The sequence below is a fragment of the Monodelphis domestica genome, chromosome 1 (assembly GCF_027887165.1).
Source record: "Monodelphis domestica isolate mMonDom1 chromosome 1, mMonDom1.pri, whole genome shotgun sequence".
NCBI lineage: Eukaryota > Metazoa > Chordata > Mammalia > Didelphimorphia > Didelphidae > Monodelphis > Monodelphis domestica.
Genome location: NC_077227.1, coordinates 666,267,134 through 666,287,548, shown reverse-complemented (window position 1 = coordinate 666,287,548; position 20,415 = coordinate 666,267,134). Strand labels below are relative to the sequence as shown.

At 34.4% G+C, this 20,415-nt stretch overlaps 1 protein-coding gene across 3 annotated transcripts in view; it reads left to right on the top strand.

The window, feature by feature from the left end:
- Window positions 1-20,415, top strand: part of MTA3 (metastasis associated 1 family member 3) — a 219,487-nt gene that overhangs the window by 112,784 nt on the left and 86,288 nt on the right. For all 3 annotated transcript variants that reach the window (XM_056823423.1, XM_056823468.1, XM_056823507.1), the window contains exon 7: window positions 8,270-8,372. In XM_056823423.1, the coding sequence (XP_056679401.1) occupies window positions 8,270-8,372 (103 nt within the window). The remainder of the gene's footprint in view (window positions 1-8,269; window positions 8,373-20,415) is intronic.

Here is a 20,415-nt window from a genome sequence, read left to right as displayed (position 1 = left end):
TTATGAAAAAAGAGTCATCACTTTGGTAAAGGAGGCACAAAAAATACTGAAGAAATTAAAATCTTAAAAAACAGAATAGGCCAATTGGTAAGAGGCACAAAAATCCCAGGAAGAGCCTTACCTTTTGTCTTGGAATCAATATTGGTTCCAAAGCAGAGAAGACTGGTAAGGGTTAGGCAATTGAGGTCTAGTTACTTGCCCAGAGTCATACAGCTGGGAAGTGTCTGAGGCCAGATTTGAACTTAGGACCTCTAGTCTCTAGGCCTGGCTCTCATTCCACTGAGCTACTCAACTGCCTGTTTGAAAAGATATTTTAAAAAGCACTGAAGCAAAAAAGAACTTCTAAAAATACAGAGTTAACCCTTTGTACAAAAGAGGCACAAAAACATACTGAGGAAAAGAACTGTTTATAAGGTAGAATTGGCCAAATGGAAAAGGAGATAGAAAAAAATCACCTAAGAAAATCATGCCTTAAAAATTAGAATTGGGCAAGTTGAAGCTAATGATTCCTTGAGATATCCAGAAACAATCAAACACTTTCAAAAGTATGGAAAAAAATAGGAAAAAATGTGAAACATCTCATGGGAAAAGTAGCTGCCTTGGAAAATAAATACAGGAGAGACAATTTAAGAATTATCTGACTACCCAAGAGCCATGACCAAAAATAGAGCTCAGACATTATCTTTAAGGAAATTATTGTGTAGAGGTAGTTTCATACCCTCCCCCATTGGATTACTGACCTGCTTCATCCCATTTTTTGCATGCCAGTGCTGTGTCCATGAACATAAATAAAAGGATGTAGGTGGACTCCACCTGTCTCTACTTCCCTGAGTGGAGGGGTAGGGGTCGGATGACAGAGAGTCCTGCAGGATAAGCTACACATGGTTAGACTTAGAATAGGAAAGAGACTTTATATCCATGATCATCTGCTTTTTCTATTTCAAATGATTATTAATACTCTTTATGGAAAATGAGTACTTGGAGATGTTAATTTTAATCTAACATCATCAAGGAAAACTGCCTTGATATCTAGAGCAAGAAAATAAAATAGAAATTGAAAGAATCCACCTGTCACTTCCAGAACAATATCTCAAAAGTCTTAACTTCCAAGAATATTATAGTCAAATTCCCAAACTCCCAGGTCCAGGAGAAAGTATTATAAGCAGCCAAAAATAAATAATTTCTATATCATGGAACTATAGCCAGGATAAACCAAGACTTAGTGGTTTCTATATTAAAGCATCCGCAGGCCTGGAATGTGATAGTCTAATGGGCAAAGGAGGCAGAACTTCTATGAAGAGTCACCTAGAAAAACTGAACATAATCCTTCAGGGTAAAATAAGACCCAAGAGAATCATAAAAAGGTACGGAGGAAAGAGAATCAAAAGACATTCAATAAGGTTAAATTGTGTACGACCCTACCCAGCAAGTTGATTCTTATAATGCCAAAGAACTCTGGCAATTAGAAGGACAAGAGTGAGTGCGAGTTATGATGATATGATATCATGATGAGATGATATCAAAAATAAAATTAAAGCAAATCTCAAATGATAGACTGGAGCTAAGTATCTGGAAGTCATCAGTATATAAATAATAGTTAAATGCATGATAGTTTAATGAAGGAAAACATAATGTTGAGACAATTAAGGCACCTATGACAGAGCTTTTGAAAAACCTTAATAATTGTGAGATATGATATGGATGATAAACCAAGGAAATGAGACTTGAGTGTGGTCAGACAAGCTAGAGTACTGGAAGAGATCAGTGTCAGCCTAGTTTGGAAAGACTACCCAGAAGAATTAGGCAGTCAGCACTATTAAATGCAACAAATAGAACAAAAGGATTGAACTGAGAAAAAAACCATCAGATTTCACTTTTTTATTGTTGGTAAATATTGAGTGAGCAAGTACTTTATAGATTAAAAGCTAGAATTCAGAGGATTGAGAATTGGTTAAGAAGAAAGGAAGTAAAAGCCCTTTTAGGAGGCTTGCCTGAAAAGAGGGAGAAAAGATATAAGATAATAACTTGGTAGAGTCTATGAAGTTTTTTTTTTTTAAATAAGAAAAACTTCTGCATGTTTCAACACATTAGTGAAGGAAAGAGTAAATGAGCAGAAGTTGAATATGCAAGGAAGAAGGGCAATTATTTGTAAACTGAATTTGTAAACTGCTAGAGAAAAAGGGAGATGTGATTCAGTATACAAATAGAGTGGTCTTGATGAAGAGAGAGGTCATTTAAAAAAAATCAGACATTGGGAAAAGGAGGGGGGATATGATATCAAAAAGTTTTAAAATTAAAAGAATGGGAAAAAGGGCAGCTAACATTTAATGGTTTCAATTTTTAAAATAAGCTAAGAGGCAAGGTTCACAGTAGGACACAGGGCTTTAGGAGGGAAGAGAAGATTGGAATTGCTTCTTTGAGAATGAGGAAATGAACTAGGTAGAAATAAAAATGATCACCTTGCTTAGTGAGGGCCCGATTTAATTTGGATAACATCCATTTGTAATGTAACCAGTTTTACAACCACTCCTGGTTATAAAATTTCTTCAACTTCATTCTGAAGCTAGTGAGTAGGAACTAATTAGGAGGTAGGAGAAGTAGAGGAGGTTAATGATTGAGTAATCTAGGTTTTAGGTTTGGTAAGAGTTATGAGATAATAAGATATGATGAGGTTGAAAGCTTAAAAATATAGAGATGAAATGGTTAATTATTTGAGGTTAGAAAGAGGGAAAAATTATGACTAAGCACAAAAGTAATGGAATTCTTTGGGTTTAGAATTAATCCAAAAGATCTCTTTAGGAAGTAAGATCGAGAAAGTTATTTAGAATGCGATTATATGATTATGGAAAAATCAAGTTTCTCATTATAAGGAAGTAGAACCCTTATGGGTTATAGTGAGATCTAATGTGAGACTGGCCTTATGAGTTGCTAATGTGAAGTAAATTAACAGGTCATAGAATTGTCAACAGTGAAAAATCCACCACTAAAATATAGAGCCCGAGGTGAGTTAAAAAATTATTTAATTAAAGAAAAAAATAATTAGACATGCTTGCTGGAGATCATATTGAATGGAGTCTTCCAGCCCAAGACAGGTATGGACAATTTATGTTTGCAAGCCATAAAGGGGTTATTTTGGGAGGAATTGACTGTGGGGAGTAGAGTTTTCCAAAAATAGGCACTCTACAGAAGCAGGATGTTTCAGTATATTTGGTATCAAGGGCTGGCCACTAGGCAGGTTTATGCTGGTCTAGGCTACTTCAGTTAGAGTTTGTGATGGGCAGTTCAGCAAGGTCAGCTAACATATACCTGAAGCCTAGTTTGGGAGGAAGCAAGACTGTAGCAAAAGACATTTGGGTAATGAACAAGACTTTTGCCTCACTGATAGGCTATTGATTGGCTTTTTTAAAACTGTAAACTGGCGTACTCTGCATCCAGTACACCCGTATAGTAAGGATGCTCATGGAAAACAGATGTTTTATTTTTAAGAGTTTAAAAAAAAGATACCTATGGGATTTAAGAAAACCAATATGTAGGGATATATTATGGACTCTTTGTGTTATTATGTTATTAAATCTCTTAGTATGAGAGCAGGAGGTACTGAGGAGAGGAATATGTTCAACTTGATGCTGCTTTCCTTGAAAAAGTAGAGAATGATCTAGGGTTTGGTATACTACAACCATCATAATTTGGATTAGGTGCAAATTTTTGATCAAGTGGAAAAAAGGTTGATAAATGGTGGAGTAAAAGAAATAATTTGGAAGTGACAGTGGAAAGCAAGAAGTGTTCTGACATCCTCTCTAGGACCAATGTGTTGGGGGTGGGAGGTGGTGTGTGAGAGAAGATAGCGCTGGTGCTCACAAGGATAGCATGGAGAAAGGTGGTTTTCTTTGGATAGTGCTAGGTCTCATTGAAGGCTACTTGATAGAATGAATATAAGACAAGTCCAGCGTGAAGTGGAATTTGTTTACTTTTTGAAGGGGGATTTCAGAAGGCTCGATTGAAAGGGTGGGCAGGGTTGAATTGGGAAAAGGTAGGATAGGGTTGAGCAGGATGGATATGAAACATGGCAGAGAGCTGGGGATAGTTTTCTTTTTAGTCACTTGTGATTGATTACTGCAGGGATAGGGAAAGAAATTTGAGTAGCCATAGGATTGATAGTAGATGGCAGATGAATAATGAAGCTCATAGCCTCTGAGGGGTGTTGCAAAGGGCCCTGAGCCAAGCCTGTGCCTGTGTTTGGAGTGGCCTGCCAGCTGTTCTTGCTCCCCGTCCTATTGTATAGCTGATGTGGAGAAAAGACAGGCAGGGAAATATGGGGCAAGTGATAGTCCACCTCCTTCCAATCCCAAAATTCTAAATAAATATTCTGTGAGAAAATGTAGTAAATAAGAAAAGGGAGTGATTGTATATTAGGTTTCTTGGTGGGGTGGAGGTGAGGGAGAATATATCCTGTTAGATGGATGTTAACATGAATGAATGAATTGAGCTGAGCTTTGAAGGATGGATGAAATTTAGGGAGATCTCATGACAAGACATTACAGCTGGTGAACCACTGGAGCCAAAATGTAAGGGAGGAATTTAGTGAATAAATGAAATATTTTTAAATTTACTCCCCTTAGTCCTCTTGGATTTTTCTTCTGCTCTTTAACCAAGTCAAAGTATTTTTCATTCAACAAGCGTTTTATTAAGTGCTTTTAAAATTGTTATTATTTATTATTATAATATTTTGTTAAGTGCTTATTACTTACCAGGCCCTATGCTAAGCTCTGGAGATACAAGACAGGGAAAATCAAGAAAGGGTCTCTACTCTCAGAATCTTACAGTCTAATGAGGGAAGCATTTATTTTGGTACCCAAGTGATAAATACTATATATGTATATGGATGATAGCCTTTAAGGGAAAGGCTATTAGAAAAGACATTGGATAGTCAGAAAGAGCTGATGCTAGACATCATATTTGAACTGAACCTTTATAGGAGGACAGATATTCTGAAGAGGCAGAAGTTCAGAGGAAAAGTAGGTGGGCAACATGTGCAAGGGCACAAAGATGGAGATGTATTGTGTATCCTCACAGCTTTGTGAGGAACAAAGGATAGTACAGCTAGATCACAGTTTGTGGAGAGAGTAAAGGGTAAGGCAATGAACACTTGCATACTAGAGTTTATTGTTGGTCTAAAGGTAATAGGGAGGGTGCAGCTGGGTAGTACAGTGGATATAGAGCCACGCCTAAGATGGGAGCTTCAGGATTCAAATTAGGCCTCAGATACTTCTTAGTTGAGTGACCCTGGGCAAGTCACTTAACCCCTTTTGCCTAGCCCTTATCATTTTTCTGCCTTGGAACCAATACACAGTGTTGTTTCTAAGATAGAAGGTAAGGGTTAAAAAAAAAATGTGTGTATATATATATATATATATATATATAATAAGGAGCTAGTGAAGTTTATCAAATAAGAAAATAACATGGTTCAAAATTACTGGCATCTATGTGGAGGATGGACTGGAGTGAAGAGAGCCATGTGGCAAGGACTCCTTCTAGAAGACTATTGTAGTCCAGAGGAAAGGTCACAGGACCTAAATTGATGACCATGAGTGCTTGTGTGAGAGATGTTTACTTATTTCCCTGCCTGCCTTTTCTCCACATCAGCTATACATTAGGACTAGGAGAAAGAAGGAAAGAAATTATAATTTGCCAACAAATTTGTTAGCAATTTGGATTAGTGGAGTGAACAAAAGAAAGGAGTTGAGGATGACTTTGAAACTGTGAGCCTGATAACTAGAAGGGGGGTGGTGTTGCTCTTTTAAGTTGTAGGGAAGTTGTTGGAGTAAAAGATCATAAAATGTGATTGTGCTTTTAAAATGTTGAGGTTTTTTTTGAGATCCCTAGTTTGAAATGTCTGCTAACATGGGACTAGACTTAAAGAAAGACAAGGTTGGATAAATAGACTCAAGAATTTTCAACTAACAATAACTTAATCCATGGGAACTGATGAGATTACCTTGTGTGATAGTATAAGGGAAAAAAAGAAGAGAGTCCATGACAGAGATCTGGAGGACATCTATGTTTTAATGGGCTTCCTTGGAGGGTTTGGAAGATTCACTGTAAATTGTGGGGGCAGTGAATCATTTAATGTCAGAATGATTGCTTTGCTGTAGTGATGTCTCAGTTAAGATTAGATAATATGAATTTGTAGCAGACCAATCACTAGTTTCATGATATCTTTCAGTTCATTTTTATTTCAGCATATAAATAGGAGGGAAATCATAAGATAGTGGAAGTAATGCAGGATAGGAGTTTGGTAAGGAGGAGTCAGTGATAAAGTCAGTGTAGCAAGGGATTCAAGATTAGGAGATACTGTAGAACTGAATTAGTCCTCCAAGGAGCTGAGATAGGGGAATAGGAGATGGTGTTAGAAAGGATGGTGGGTATATATAGGTCTTGGTGAGAACAAAGCACAGGGTTAGCAATGGTAAGGCATAAGGAAACTTGCAATGGTATGGTCAGATAACGGGATTTGCATAAGCAGTGCTCTATTGATGCCCATTAACAGTAAATATTTTAAAAATTGTATGTTGTGGTATGATTTGATCAGTGGGGAAGGGGGTGGATTAAAGTTAAAAAAGGAGGTCAAAGTATTGAAAGAAGGAATTGGATGAGAAATTATCTTGAAAGCTGGTATACATGTATGCTGAGGGACTTTAGAACATTTCCAAGAATGAATCTCAAGAGCAGAAGATCTAGGAGCTAGTTGAGGAGAACTTCATTTATTTATTCATTTATTTATTCATTCATTCATTCATTTATTTATTTATTTATTTATTCATTTATTCATTCATTTATTTATTTATTTATTTATTCATTTATTCATCTATTTATTCATCTATTCATTTATTTATTTATTTATTTATTTATTCATTCATTCATTTATTTATTTATTTATTCATTCGTTTATTTGTTTATTTGTTTATTTATTTATTCATTCATTCATTCATTTATTTATTTGTTTATTTATTTGTTTATTCATTCATTCATTTATTTGTTTGTTTGTTTGTTTGTTTTTGCTTTAATCCATGTCCTTTCACTCTATTACTGTTATTCTCTCATAGTCACATAAGTCATTCAGTCTCCCAGCCTAGCTTTCTTATTGGTATAATAATTCCGATTGCAAACATATCCTTCCATGCTTCTGTAAATTTTTCATTTTTTTTTAATGGCACAGTAATATCTCATTAAATACATGTTCGTCATTCCTGAATCATGACTGTTAACAATTTTTTCTTGATAGGGGAGGCCATGATTGATTCCTTTAGGCGTTAACTCTGTGTCCTGAATTACTGTGTATTTATTTTGTATTTCTGTTGTATTTACTTATTTATTAACATTTTGTTCCCTTCTATGTTGTATGGCTGGCTACTCCTTGAGGGCGAGGACTCTTTCCCTTTTGTATTTTTTATCTCCAGTATCTGGTGTTTTGCCAAGCAAGGAGTGGGTGCTTAATAAGTACTATATTATTCTTTACTCAGGTGTCTGGTCAACCACTTCCTTTATTCTATCACTATCATAAGTCTAGTGCCAGAAGCATGCTCACTGCTTTTCCCTTGGCTTCAGATAAAAGTAGGAAATAGAGCATTTGTTTAAAAAGATATAATAGTTTGTTTTCTTGCTATGTCAATAAATGCACAATCAACAGAACTGAATTTACACAACTCCTTAAAGAAAATTCTTTACATTTTTCTATTTTGTAAACATAGGTTATGATGAAGCACACTACACTTCAATCAGAACGTGCTGGTACTGCATTTAGAATACATTTAAATAAGCAAATTATTAGTTTTCTAATGTGGCTTATTAAGACATGTATATACGAAAAAATAGAGCCTTTAACTTTGTTTTATACTTAAATGTTAAAATAATATCAAATTAAAATCAAAGATTTTTCAGTGGGTAAAATGAGAATCACATTGGAATAGGTGGTTTCAGATATAGCTTTGAGAGGGATGAGTATGTTACATATATTTACATGGAATATGTAATTATGTTTATAATATGATAATTATGTATGATATTATTAAATGTGTTAATAAGTTAAAAGGTGCCCTCAACAAAAATTTAGGAGAATTAAATTGATAGGCAAACTCAAAATTATATTGGAAAATTTAGTAATTTAGTAATAGTATTCTAGAATTTTTTTGAGAGCATCTTTTAAAAAATATATTCAAAGAATATATCTTTCAAATAATCAGACTTTTGCATATCCTTTACCTTTGAATAGGAGAAGGAGATGGCAGAGAACAATCAAAGCTGGAGGTTAAAGTTTGGGATCCAAACAGCCCTCTTACTGATCGACAGATTGACCAATTTTTAGTTGTAGCACGGTAAGTTCAATTATGGAATAACTTCTCTTTTGAAAACTATTCAAAGTGCTCCATATTTTTCAGTTAGTCAGAGAAGTTGAGGTTTTAAAATTTTCTTTATTCTGTCTGTCTCTGTCCTTCACTAGAAATAGGAGGAAAGGATACTTCAGGCAAATAGAAAAGTGGTACTTAACAACAGGGGGAAGTTAGTACTTCCTGATTTTTAGTTTGTTTCTGTTTTCTCTGACAAAGAAAATGACCTTGCTCTAGAAATAACAGAACAAAAAAGACTTAACAAGGAGTTGATACCCTAGAATAAGTAAGTAGATAATGAAAGAATATCTATCTTCTCTTGGTGAATTCAAGTCACCTGGGTAAGATGAATTACATACTGACTGAACCACTGTGAGTGTTATCTGAAATATCTTAGAAAGGAAATCCATTCTGTAAGAAATGTTAAAGGCAAATGTGGTACTGATGTTCAAAAATAGGAAGTGAACAGATCCTACAAACTCTTAAGGCAGTCAGCTGGGTTTTACTTACTGAGATAATTCTAGAATGGATCATTAAATGAAGTGATTGATGAACATCTAGTAAAGCAATGATTACCAAGGACCAGCTTCTTTTCATCACATATAAATATTGCTAGGCTAACCTCGTTATTTTCTTTTTTGAAAGGGATACTAAGCTAATAAATAAGAATGCTCTAAGTTGAATTTACCTAGATTTTAACAAAATATTTATAATTTCGTATCTCATTGTTGTGGAGATGATCAAGAGATATGAAGACCAATAAAATTACTTAGATGCATGCACTTAACAAATGGCCAAACCCAAAGAGCAGGTGTTATGGTGCAATGTCTGCATGGGAGGGGATTCCATAGTGGATTGCCCCGGGCAAAAATGCTTTCCTTGCTATTTTATATTTATACTAATGACTTAAATAAAGGCATAGATAACATATATTTAGGAAGGATTTAATAAAAACTTAGAAGAATAACTAGCAGATTGTATAACAGTATCAAGGATAGAAAAAATTTGTTCAATCAAGAATATTGAAATGATTCTGATAAGATAACATTTAGTTCCTGCTCAGTCATTTCCAACTCTTTGTGAACTGTCCATTTAGGGTTTTCTTGGCAAAGATACTGGAGTGGTTTGCTATTTCCTTCTCTAGCTCATTTTACAATGAGGAAACTGAGGCACACAGGGGTAAGTGACTTGCCCAGAGTTAACATGACTAGTAAGTGTCTGAGACCAGATTTGCTCCCTGGTCTTCCTGACTTCAAGCCCAGCACTCTGTCCACTTTGCTAGCTAGTTAGCTGTCCCTGAAGTTTTGTAATGAGGTATAAAGCCTTTTTATTGGTTTCTAAAAATCTCCCTGGTAAAAGATGAAGGCAGTGTGATTTCATAGTAGTTTGTTAGAAGAAGAGGTGAATTTTCCCAAAATATAAGTTACACTCAAGTTGATATTTTGATGTGACAGTTAATAGACTGAATATAATCTTAGACTACATGAAAAGAGATAACGCTTCCAGGGATGAGTTTAGCATCATATAAGTATTATATGAGATAGCATTTGAGCCCAGATCCTCTTATTCCAGAGTGAATATTCTGTACCATGGCAGGAAATGGTGAACTTTTATGGGGTGTCCTTATCCTGAGTTGGGAAATCTTAATTTCCCTGTGTGAATAAATAAATGAATATAAAAGCATTTATTAAGGACTTAACAGTTATAAAACACTGTACTAAGTCCTGGGAATATAAATAGAGATATTGTTCCTTCAGGAAGCTCACATGTGCTCTTCCTGAACCCTATCTTGTTTTCTTAGCAGGATGGAGGCAATATACAATACAAAATTATTATAATTATACAAAATTATATATATATATATATATATATATATATATATAATACAAATACAAAATTATAATTATACAAAAATTATAATACAAAAGTATTATAATTATAGTACAGAGTGACATTTCCTATTTCTCTCCCAACTTTGTTGTTTTTGTTCATTCATTTGTTTCAATCATGTCTGACTTTTCCTGACCTCAGTTTTTTGTGGTAAAGATACTGGAGTAGTTTGCCATTTCTGTCTCTAGCCCTTTTATAAATGAGAAAACTGAGGCAAATAGAGTCAAGTGATTTTCCCAGGGTTACACAACTTGTAAGCATCTGAAGCTGGATTTCAACGCAGGTCTTTCTGATTGCTTCGCCCTGTTCTCTATTCAGTCACTGAGCCATATTACTTCCTTAGCATTATATTTTTAGTGATTTAAAAACATTTATTATGTGTTAAATCTTGTGTTAAGCTGAGAGGGATACAAAGACAAAAATGAAATAATTCTTGCTGTCAGATAGTGTGAATGTCACAATATTTACTAATAAATATACACTTAAGAAGTCAAAACAAGACATTCTGTGGAGAGAGGAAGGCACTAAAAGTTGTGGCAGCTAGGTGTTGTAGTGGATAGACTGTAGGATCTAGTATGAGGAAGATCTGAACTTCTAATCTAACTGTGAACATTTACTCTGTGACCCTGAGCAAATCACTTAACCTTGTTTGCCTCAGCTTTCTTAGTTTAAAATGGCGGATGATAATTACACCTATTTACATGGTTGCCATGAAGATCAAATGAGGTAATATTTGTGAATTGCTTTGCAAATCTTAAAAGTATTTATGTAAACGCTATGCTGCTCCTGCTGCTGCTGATTAATTGTTTACTGAGGAAAGACTTCATGAAAAATGTAGTATTTGCCTTGAGTCTTTGAGGAAGTGAAATTTTTATAAGATTGATTGACATAAGGAGGTAGATAGTTCCACGCACAAAGATGGCCAGTTCAAAGGAAGGGACACCATTGATGGAATATAGTTAGTGCCTGAGGAAAATCAAAAGTCTAGTTTGGCTAAACCACATAGTACGTGAAATAGTAGATATTATAGGTTTAAACGTTAGGGTGGGGACAGTTTGTAAAGTTATGAAGTAAGAGGATGTGGGCTCAAATCCTATCTCACATACTACTTATGTGATGCTATCATGACATCATCATTCCTGGAAGCTTCATCTCTTTTATTGCAGTACAAAATTGTATCGCATCTTTTAACGTTCACATCACATCACACTATTAATGCATATGTAACTTACATTGCACCAAAACTCACCTCTTCATCAAACTGCTGTTTAATCACACTGCCTCCCTCTTTTACTGGGGATAGGGGGTGGGGAGTTGATTTTTAGAAATCAAGAGTAAGGCTTTATACTTCAATGCTCAACTTTAAAAGCCAAACTGTAATTTATGCTTTATTTTTGGAATAGTAGAGAAGGACTTGAATTATTTAGTAGGGGTATAATGTGACCAGATTTTTACTTAAGGAAAATTCCTTTTATAACTATGTAGAGGAGATATAGGAATATGGAGAGATCTGAGGAAGAGGGACCAAAGAAGGTATTACAGTAGTCTAGGCAAGAGGTGATCAAGGCCAAAGCAAAGATGTAGGCTGTGAGAGAAAATGATGGATATGAGATCTGCATGCTTCTATGTAGGTAGAAACAGCATAGCATGATAATTATTGAAAAAAATTTTTTTTAAATAAAAGGCTCAGTTTTTGGAGTATCTTTAATAGATTCTATCCTATACTACTGTTCCCATTTGTATTTTCAATGCCTTGTGATTGAATCACACAATGTAAGCCTATATTATATTGTTATCTCATTGTTTGATTTATGTTGGTAATAGAGAAGTTCCTTACCTTGATTCATTCCCCCTAAATATATTTTTTTAAAAAGATAGTTTCTTAAGGACAGAATTAGTTTCTTAAGGACAGAAGTTTGATTCTTTTCTTTCCACTACCATGATACTCTAGGTTATAAAATAAGTATTCAGCAAATGCTCAATTGGGCTGGCCTCACATTACTAAATAAAATTTTGTACTTCACAAAGGCTTGGTAGTAGACGCAGCATGAAATTCAAGACTATTTTGTATTAAACTTATATTAGTTACATTCATCACCACTGATGGGATATGTCACACTCTTAAATAGATAAATTTACTTTTCTGTATTTTGTACTGGCTTATTTGAGCAGGAGCTAGCAAGGACCCTGAAAATTCTTGCTACCATTTTGGTGACCATGAAAGAATTGTTGGCTTAGATTGTCAAATTTCTTATCTTCCAGACTCATGTGAAAATAACTTCAATAATTCAGGAACTCAGAAGAGCTAGAAGAGCCAGTAAGATTGTACCATTGTGTTCTAAATTGAGATGTCTGCAGTGACAGAGTACCCTTCTGGGCACAGGCTGACTTTCATGTTGAAATGAATATGTTCTAGTTCCTCTAAATTAAGTTGTTTCTTCAGGACAGACTCTCGAATTTTCAATCCTGAGTAGATCAGCTTTGTGAAAGGTATTTAAAAAAAGGCCAGTTATCCAGTATTCAAGGGAAATGGCAAGATCTGCTCAGAGATTATCTTCTGGGAGACCCTCCTGGTTGATATAAATGCCTGAGAAGGTTGAAAAGACAGCCTTATAATACAGGTTTAAGCAACATTGCAAAGGAAACCTCAAAGTTATTTGAAATCTGGAGAGTTGATTGACTTGAACAAATACTTCTGCAAAATCTGTAGAAACAAGCTAGGAGGCCCAGGTATTGTTAACAATTAATATACAGTTAAGGACACTGAGGTATTAATTTTCAGGGATGTATGACTGAGTCTGAGTGTACCAAGGTGGACAATTTAGACAGTGGTCTAGGATAGATCCCTTTGACACATAATTTCCAGTGAAAATATTTCTCAAAGAGATTTTTTCATGAAGTCAAAACTAGACTTAAGGAAGACACCTGATGAGATGCATTCTTGTTCCCTTATTTTTTTGTTTTACTAATTATAGTTATATTGTCCATTGTTTGTTACGGTGCCTTGTCTCTTATGGAAAAGTATGTTGCTTTTAGATTTAGAACACAAATAGAAATGTATATTCAGGTCTTTTATATTAGTTCCTTGTAAAATTGTTAGTTATATCTGTCTGTTATAGGGATCACTTTGGGTCCCTCTAAGATCCTTTTCTTGGGGTAACACCTGAGTATGGTTGATTTTGTCAAATAGTTACTACTGTTTAAATCAATAGCTCTGAAGCTATATAGGGTAGGGCTGAATTTTGTATTATTTTAATGCTCTGAACTTTAGTGATTTTGTTTAATTTATATTTTATTCCTGTGAAATTTATTATCCAATTATGTAAATATATTACACATACAAAATATAACACACAAACAATACAAATACTATACAGATAATCGAATTGCAGCATTGTCATTCTTTAGATGGTCCAGTGATGAAAAAGAAATTTATCTTGGACCAAAGGGAGAATTGTTGAGCGTGGATTTTGTGGACAACATAATTGACTGTTTTGTCCTATATATGCTATCTTTTTTCTTATTTCTGAGTGATGCCTCTTTGGTAATTTGTAATGTATTCATTACCTCTCTTCCCCTTTACTGATTTACTATTACAAAAGAAAACTCATAAAATCCCAGAAAATTCCTATTTCTCCTATCTAATAAAAAATGCAATCATTGTATAACATTAGTAAATTAATTGTTTAAAAAAGATTCTGTTTTCATTGTACTGATATAAATGACTATGCTATAGGATATAATCTTTCTTTTTAGCAACTTAAGCATCTTTTTTTAAGAAGTATCTTCTCCACACACATACACAAACACATATACACACATGTGTATATATCTATGTATATGGAATTGTGAGACATATATAACAATTATGTACTGATGATGCGTATCATACTTTCTCATGGATAAAAACGTTGCAGTGTACTTGTCAAAGAAAATAAACATCCATTTACCTCACTTATATGCAAGATAGAGTGGTAAATACTAGGGTAAAAAGACAAAATGAAAAATAGTCCAATCTTAAAGGATTTTATATTCTGATGGGGATAGGAAGCTATATATTTGATTATTTTAGGAGAGAGTAGTTACTTAGAACTAGTTGGATTAAGAAAGATTTCCCATGGGGTTTTGGTCCATGAAGAGAGCTTTGTTATAATGTATGCATTCTGAGGGCATAAAATGAGGATAGTGAGCATTCCAGTTATAAGGGGATAGCTGCTTATTTAAACATTGCAGGATTAAGGCAGAGGGAGGAGGCAGGTGATGTGGAGTCCATGAGTATTAATCGCATGCTGGGAGTCTACTGCCAGCAAGAACTTCACTGTTATTACCGAGATAGTCTAAAAACTAGCAGTCTAGTCTTTGGAGAAGATCAAGGAGATCACTGAAGTGTATAGGGAACCGTTTAGACCACTATGGGGAGGAGATACTTAAAGTGGAATTGACCCAATAGTGATAGGTAGTAGTGGTTCCAATCATTCTTCTTTCAGCTTTATTTTATTTATTTATTCATTTATTCATTCATTTATTTATTTGCTTATTTACTTATTCATTCATTCATTCATTCATTCATTCATTCATTCACCCATACCTTCCTCTTGGAGCCAATACACAGTATTGGCAGAAGAGTGGTAAGGGTTAGGCAATGGGGATCAAGTGACTTGCCCAGGGTCACACAGCTGGGAAGTGTCTGAGCCAGATTTGAACCTAGGACCTTCCGTCTCTAGGCCTGGCCCTCAATCCACTGAGCTACCCAGCTGCCCCCTCAGCTTTATTTTCTATTCCAACCCTTTTGCCGTATATGCTGGTTTTTTTGATGGCTTTAACTGTTTCAGTACCTTTTGAAATAGGGAAGAAAGCATGGACTTTGGTGACCACTCAGTTGGCTTTGATGGATTTACCAATATGAATTTTGGCCATCCCTGTCCTGGGTAGGAACACAACTGCCAATAATAAGATCTCTCAGGTACCCATGATTTTCATATATCACTCCATATAACACATATATGAGTTACCAAAAAAGAATGAAGATCTCGTATAAGTAGCTTAGCCCCAATGGGAAGAGTATCCTCAATAAGGGTAAGATCCTGACCATTAAAGTGAAAAGATGGTGGAAAAATTGTACCTAGAAAGGGGGATATCAACATTCCAGATGGCATTGACTTTGTTTTAAGGAACAAGCCACATGATATATTTAAGAGATGGATCTGAAGTTATTTACCCTATAAGGATCACTGTCTATGAGTTCCTGTGAGACTGCAGAGTTAATGCCCCAGTGCCAGATGGGAAGATCATACTCACATTGTATGTTCAAGGGTGTCATCAAACCTCTTTAAGGTAGAGGGCTCCCGGAGAAAACCTTCCCATCTCCAAAAGACAAGCAAAATGAATTTTTTCTTTTTTTTTCTTTTTTTTAAATTTTAAACATTATTTTATTTGGTCATTTCCAAACATTATTCACTGGAAACAAAGATCATCTTCTTTTCCTCTCCGCCCCCTCTCCCACCACCTTTCCCTCTCCCATACCCGACGCACGATTCCACTGGTTATCACACCTCATCATTGAATTTTAAGTAAATTTCCCTGACAGAATTCCCAAGACTTTTAAGAATTGTCCTGGAATAGATCCTGCCTATATAGCAATCTCTGCTCCCCAAGGATTGAATCAAGGATATTCTAAGGTTTTCTAAACCATCCCTAATAGTTGTGAGCTCCCAGAGTAAGAAGGATCACAGAGGGTTTTCATATTGTTAAATGTTGTCAGAGAATGCAATATAATCTTTCAGAATCTTGCTTTTGGCTAACAATGATTTTTCAAACAGGTTCACTGCTGATGGGAGGTGGTAGCATGAAAGCATTTCAAGGAATTTGACCCTATTTAAGTGGTGCCACTCTAACTAGCCTCCCCCACCTTTCCCCAGGAATAATGTAAATTTTCTGTCATCTTCAGCTCAGACCCTGGGCTATATTATCTATCCCCTCATACACACTTTCTTTAAATAGAAAGTATTAGACTGACAATTAAACTGTTGTTCTTTAGCAGTCTTGGTTCTTATTGTTAGTTGATGTTTGTCTAGGGTACAGTACTGGTGATATGACCGTCTCTGCTCATTCTCATTGCAGTTTATCGTCTTATTGATATGTATTTTATTCCACCTGTTTTCTTTTATGTCTTTTTTTTGCTTCCAAAAGTAAGTACATCCTTTCTTGTTGTCTCATAACGAAAGCTTATACTTTATCTTTGAAATTGCCTTGCTGGTTTCCAAAAGCCAACACAAAGGGAGAAAATGTGAATTTTGGCTTCAGCAATCTTTGGGGCATTCTGAAATTCTTTCTCTATAGGCTTGGGCATTTATAGGTTGGAATCCATCATTATTCTGTTCCTCTTCTTGACTCACCTTCTGGAACGTGCAGCATTTGGCATTAACTCTATGAATCTTTTAACCCTGACCAAATTTGAACAGATTCTGAATACTCTCAGAGGGATCAAATCCTTCTGAATTAAGTGCAGCCCTAGTTATGATCTTGGTATAGGAGTATAATGGAACTCGTATATTCCTAAGTTTTTTATGTTAATCTGTATAAAGTTGTTGTGCACTTAAAAATATAATTTTTATAACTGCTGTCTTCTGTAGGACATTGGAATTAAAATAATTTTTAAAAACAATTTTATCTCTTGGAAGTGGGTCTATGAGATTTAATTATTAAGTTGCTGTTGTGGACATGAAATCATATGACTTGTCAGTATACAAAATGTCAAGATTAAAGACTGATGGTAGGCCACTGGGAAGAAAATAGCAGGATATGAAATAAATTCACACTAATTATCAGGCTTTCTATATGCTACCAACAGAATAAATCAAGAAGGGATAAAAACTATTCTGCCTGAAACAAAGAAAGTATAAAACATACAGAAAGTCATTTTTCAAGATATTCAGAAGGAATTATATTACTACAACTACAAAATGCTTTTTTGCAAAAATCAAAGTATAAATAACTAGAGAGATGAATTGCTGGTGGCTGGTTTATGCCAATATATAATTAATTAATAGCATTGCTACTTGTTAATTTATTCATTCATTGCCGATTCTAATTAAATTATTATATGTTTCTTCCTTAAAGAAAATGTTTCTTTTAGAGTTATTTTTAGAACTAAGCAGAATGTAACTAAATTTATCTAGACAAATCTCAAAAGAATTATTTTTAAAGAGGAGAAAAGTCTTAGCAGTACCAGATCTTATAATACAAAGCAATATTCATCAAATTTGATTTGATATAGGTGAAACATAGAAAAGTTTATCAATTGAACAGATTAGGTAAGGAAGACCCAGAAATATTAGAATGTAGTCTCATCTTGTTTGAGTAAACTTAAATTTTGATTACTGGGATAAGAATTCAGTCTTTTATGAAAACTGTTAAAGATCATGTAAGAAATAAAGAAATAGGAAGGTGATCCCCCTCAGAACTATGGATAAGAGAAGATTTCTTGACTTACCTCAAGTAGATTGAATACCTGCTAAAAAGTGTACAATTTTGATTAATACTATTGACAAGTTTTGCAAAAGCAGTTAATGAAATTAGAATTGGAAGGAAACATGTAATTGTTAAAGAAAAAATCTTCAAATTTTTGTTTAAAAAGTCTAAAATCCAAGATATAGATGTAATTGATACAAAAGCAATTCCTGAATAGATGAATGATAATTGGATTTATTTTTGAAAACAAGCAATTTTATTTATTTTAAAAAGAAATCAATAGCCATGTGGAAATATGATTGAAATTGCTACAAGTTAGATACATGAAATTCTTGAGACCCCACATCCTACTTTTTGAAAATGACAGTCAGTGGCACTGTTGGAGGACAGACTACTAATATATTGTTGGTGGAGGTAAATTGGTCCAGACATTTTGGAAAGTAGTTTGGAACTCTCCTTAAGTCACTAGGTTATGCATGCACTTTGATTTAAGGATACCACTATATACTTCTAGAGAGATTAAAGACAAATAGAAAAGACTCCTATGTATACAGAAGTATTTTTAACTGTATTTTTTGTTCTTTCAAAGTATTTTTAAGCGTATTCTATTTGAAGTGACTGAACAAATTATGGTACATGATATTAATAGAATATTATTGCAACCATAAGATCGTCAATAAAGGAATGGATTCAGAGAAATCTTGTAGGATTTGTTCAAACTGATAGAATGTAACGAACAAATCCAGGATTGATACAGTATTCACAATATCCTCAAGTAAAACAGCTTTGAACTTTGATCATTGTAATTGATATTACCACACTTTTCATGTGTCATAATATCAGTGATCATTAAATGGTCTTCCGGTGATGAGTCCTATAGTTCCAAAATGAGACACACATTTTTTAGACACAACTAATAAAAGTTGAATTTCTTTTTGCTTGACTATACCTACTTGTTACAAAAAAGTTTTTGGCTAAAACTAGGAGAAAAGGAAAAGGTGCCAGTGAAATATTTCTAAAACACATTGAAGAGAACAGAAGGAATTTCACAAGGACAAACAGATAAGCAAGTTAGACTCATTTCCCCGAGTTCAAATCTGGCCCCAGGTACTCACTAGTTATATGACCCTAGGAACATCACATAACGTATTTGCCTCAGTTCTTCATCTGTAATGTGAGCTGAAGAATGAAATGGAAAACCATCCTGAGGTCTTTGTCAATAAAAACCCAAGTGGAGTCACAAAGAGTCATACATGATTGAAATGACTAAACAATAATGAGTGTCAATACTACTGTGTTAAATTTTAATATATATTTAAAAAGCTCTACATTATATAGATTCAGGTTATTTAAAATTTGCTTCTGTTCTTTGTCTATGGAAATGTTCTTTTTTTTTTTCTAGTTAAGATTTTATTAAAAACCATCTAAACAAATGATCAAATGTCATAGAGGGTCAATAATAAGCCAACCAGTTTATCTGGAACAGATATGTGATGGCCAGTAATGTTTAAATTAATCTAAAGAAGTAAATTGGAACCAGAAAATGACATGCATTATGTGCCAAACAATTGTTGAGCTTTTATTTTATCCCAGAAAGCTACTAATGTACCTAGAGCTGAACAATAAGTAGTATGCTTATATCTGTGCTTGAAGCATATCAATATGATATGGATGATAGTTTATAAATGAGGAACTGGAAACATTTTAATTTTTTTTTTGCTTGTAATTCTGCAAATTAAAGGTATAATTTTTAGTATTCCAAGAGAACTGTTATGAAAGTCTAAACTTAGATGGTAACTGTATGATTGGAGGGAAAGGATGGTTGCAGAATATACTCTCAAGTTAGGAATGACAAAAACAGCCTATTGGATAGAGGGTGAGTTGTGAGTAAAAAGAACTGATGATTCTGAGATGACAAGCTTGAAAGGATGGGGTTGCTCTTGGTAAAAATAGGAAAGTTTTGAAGAAGGATAGGTTTCAGAGGGAAAGATAATGAGAAGTAATAACATCACAAAGATCATACACTATGACTTGATTGTATTCTAGAAATGATCAGTTAAATATGAGAACAATTATCCACATAATAAACTATATTGAAATGAAAAGCAACAAAAATAATGAGATTATATCATTAAATGAAGAAAAATGGTTTGGAGAAGATACTGTACCCATTCCTATTTAAAACAAAACCAAATCTAGTAGGAAACATAGAAATAAGTGGATTTCCTTAATATTATTAGTATCTATCTAATTTGATATTTATTCTAAAGATGGTTAAAACAGAGAAAGAATACTATAGTATAGACTTAATTTCCTTGATGAGAATTGATGTGGAAATATTAAGGAAAATATTAATAAGGTGAAAGATAATGAGGCCTGTTTTCCCATGTTGAGTTTGAGGTACCTGTGGAGACTCTCTTCCCCCATCCAAGACCTCCTTGTTCAGTTCTGATCAGAGATTGGACACTTTTTTCTAGTTGCATGCTGCCTGTCCCCCATCCTCACCTGTGCAAGAATTAACCCTGAATTCTACTGCACTTTTAGTCTTTGACCCCTTTTTATCTCCTTTCCATTTGGTTGTTGATCAGTACTTGGCAGTTCATCTTGCTTGGATGAGCAGGAGTCACTGGACCTTCCAAAAAGATGGTAGAGCAATAGACTTGTCTCTTTA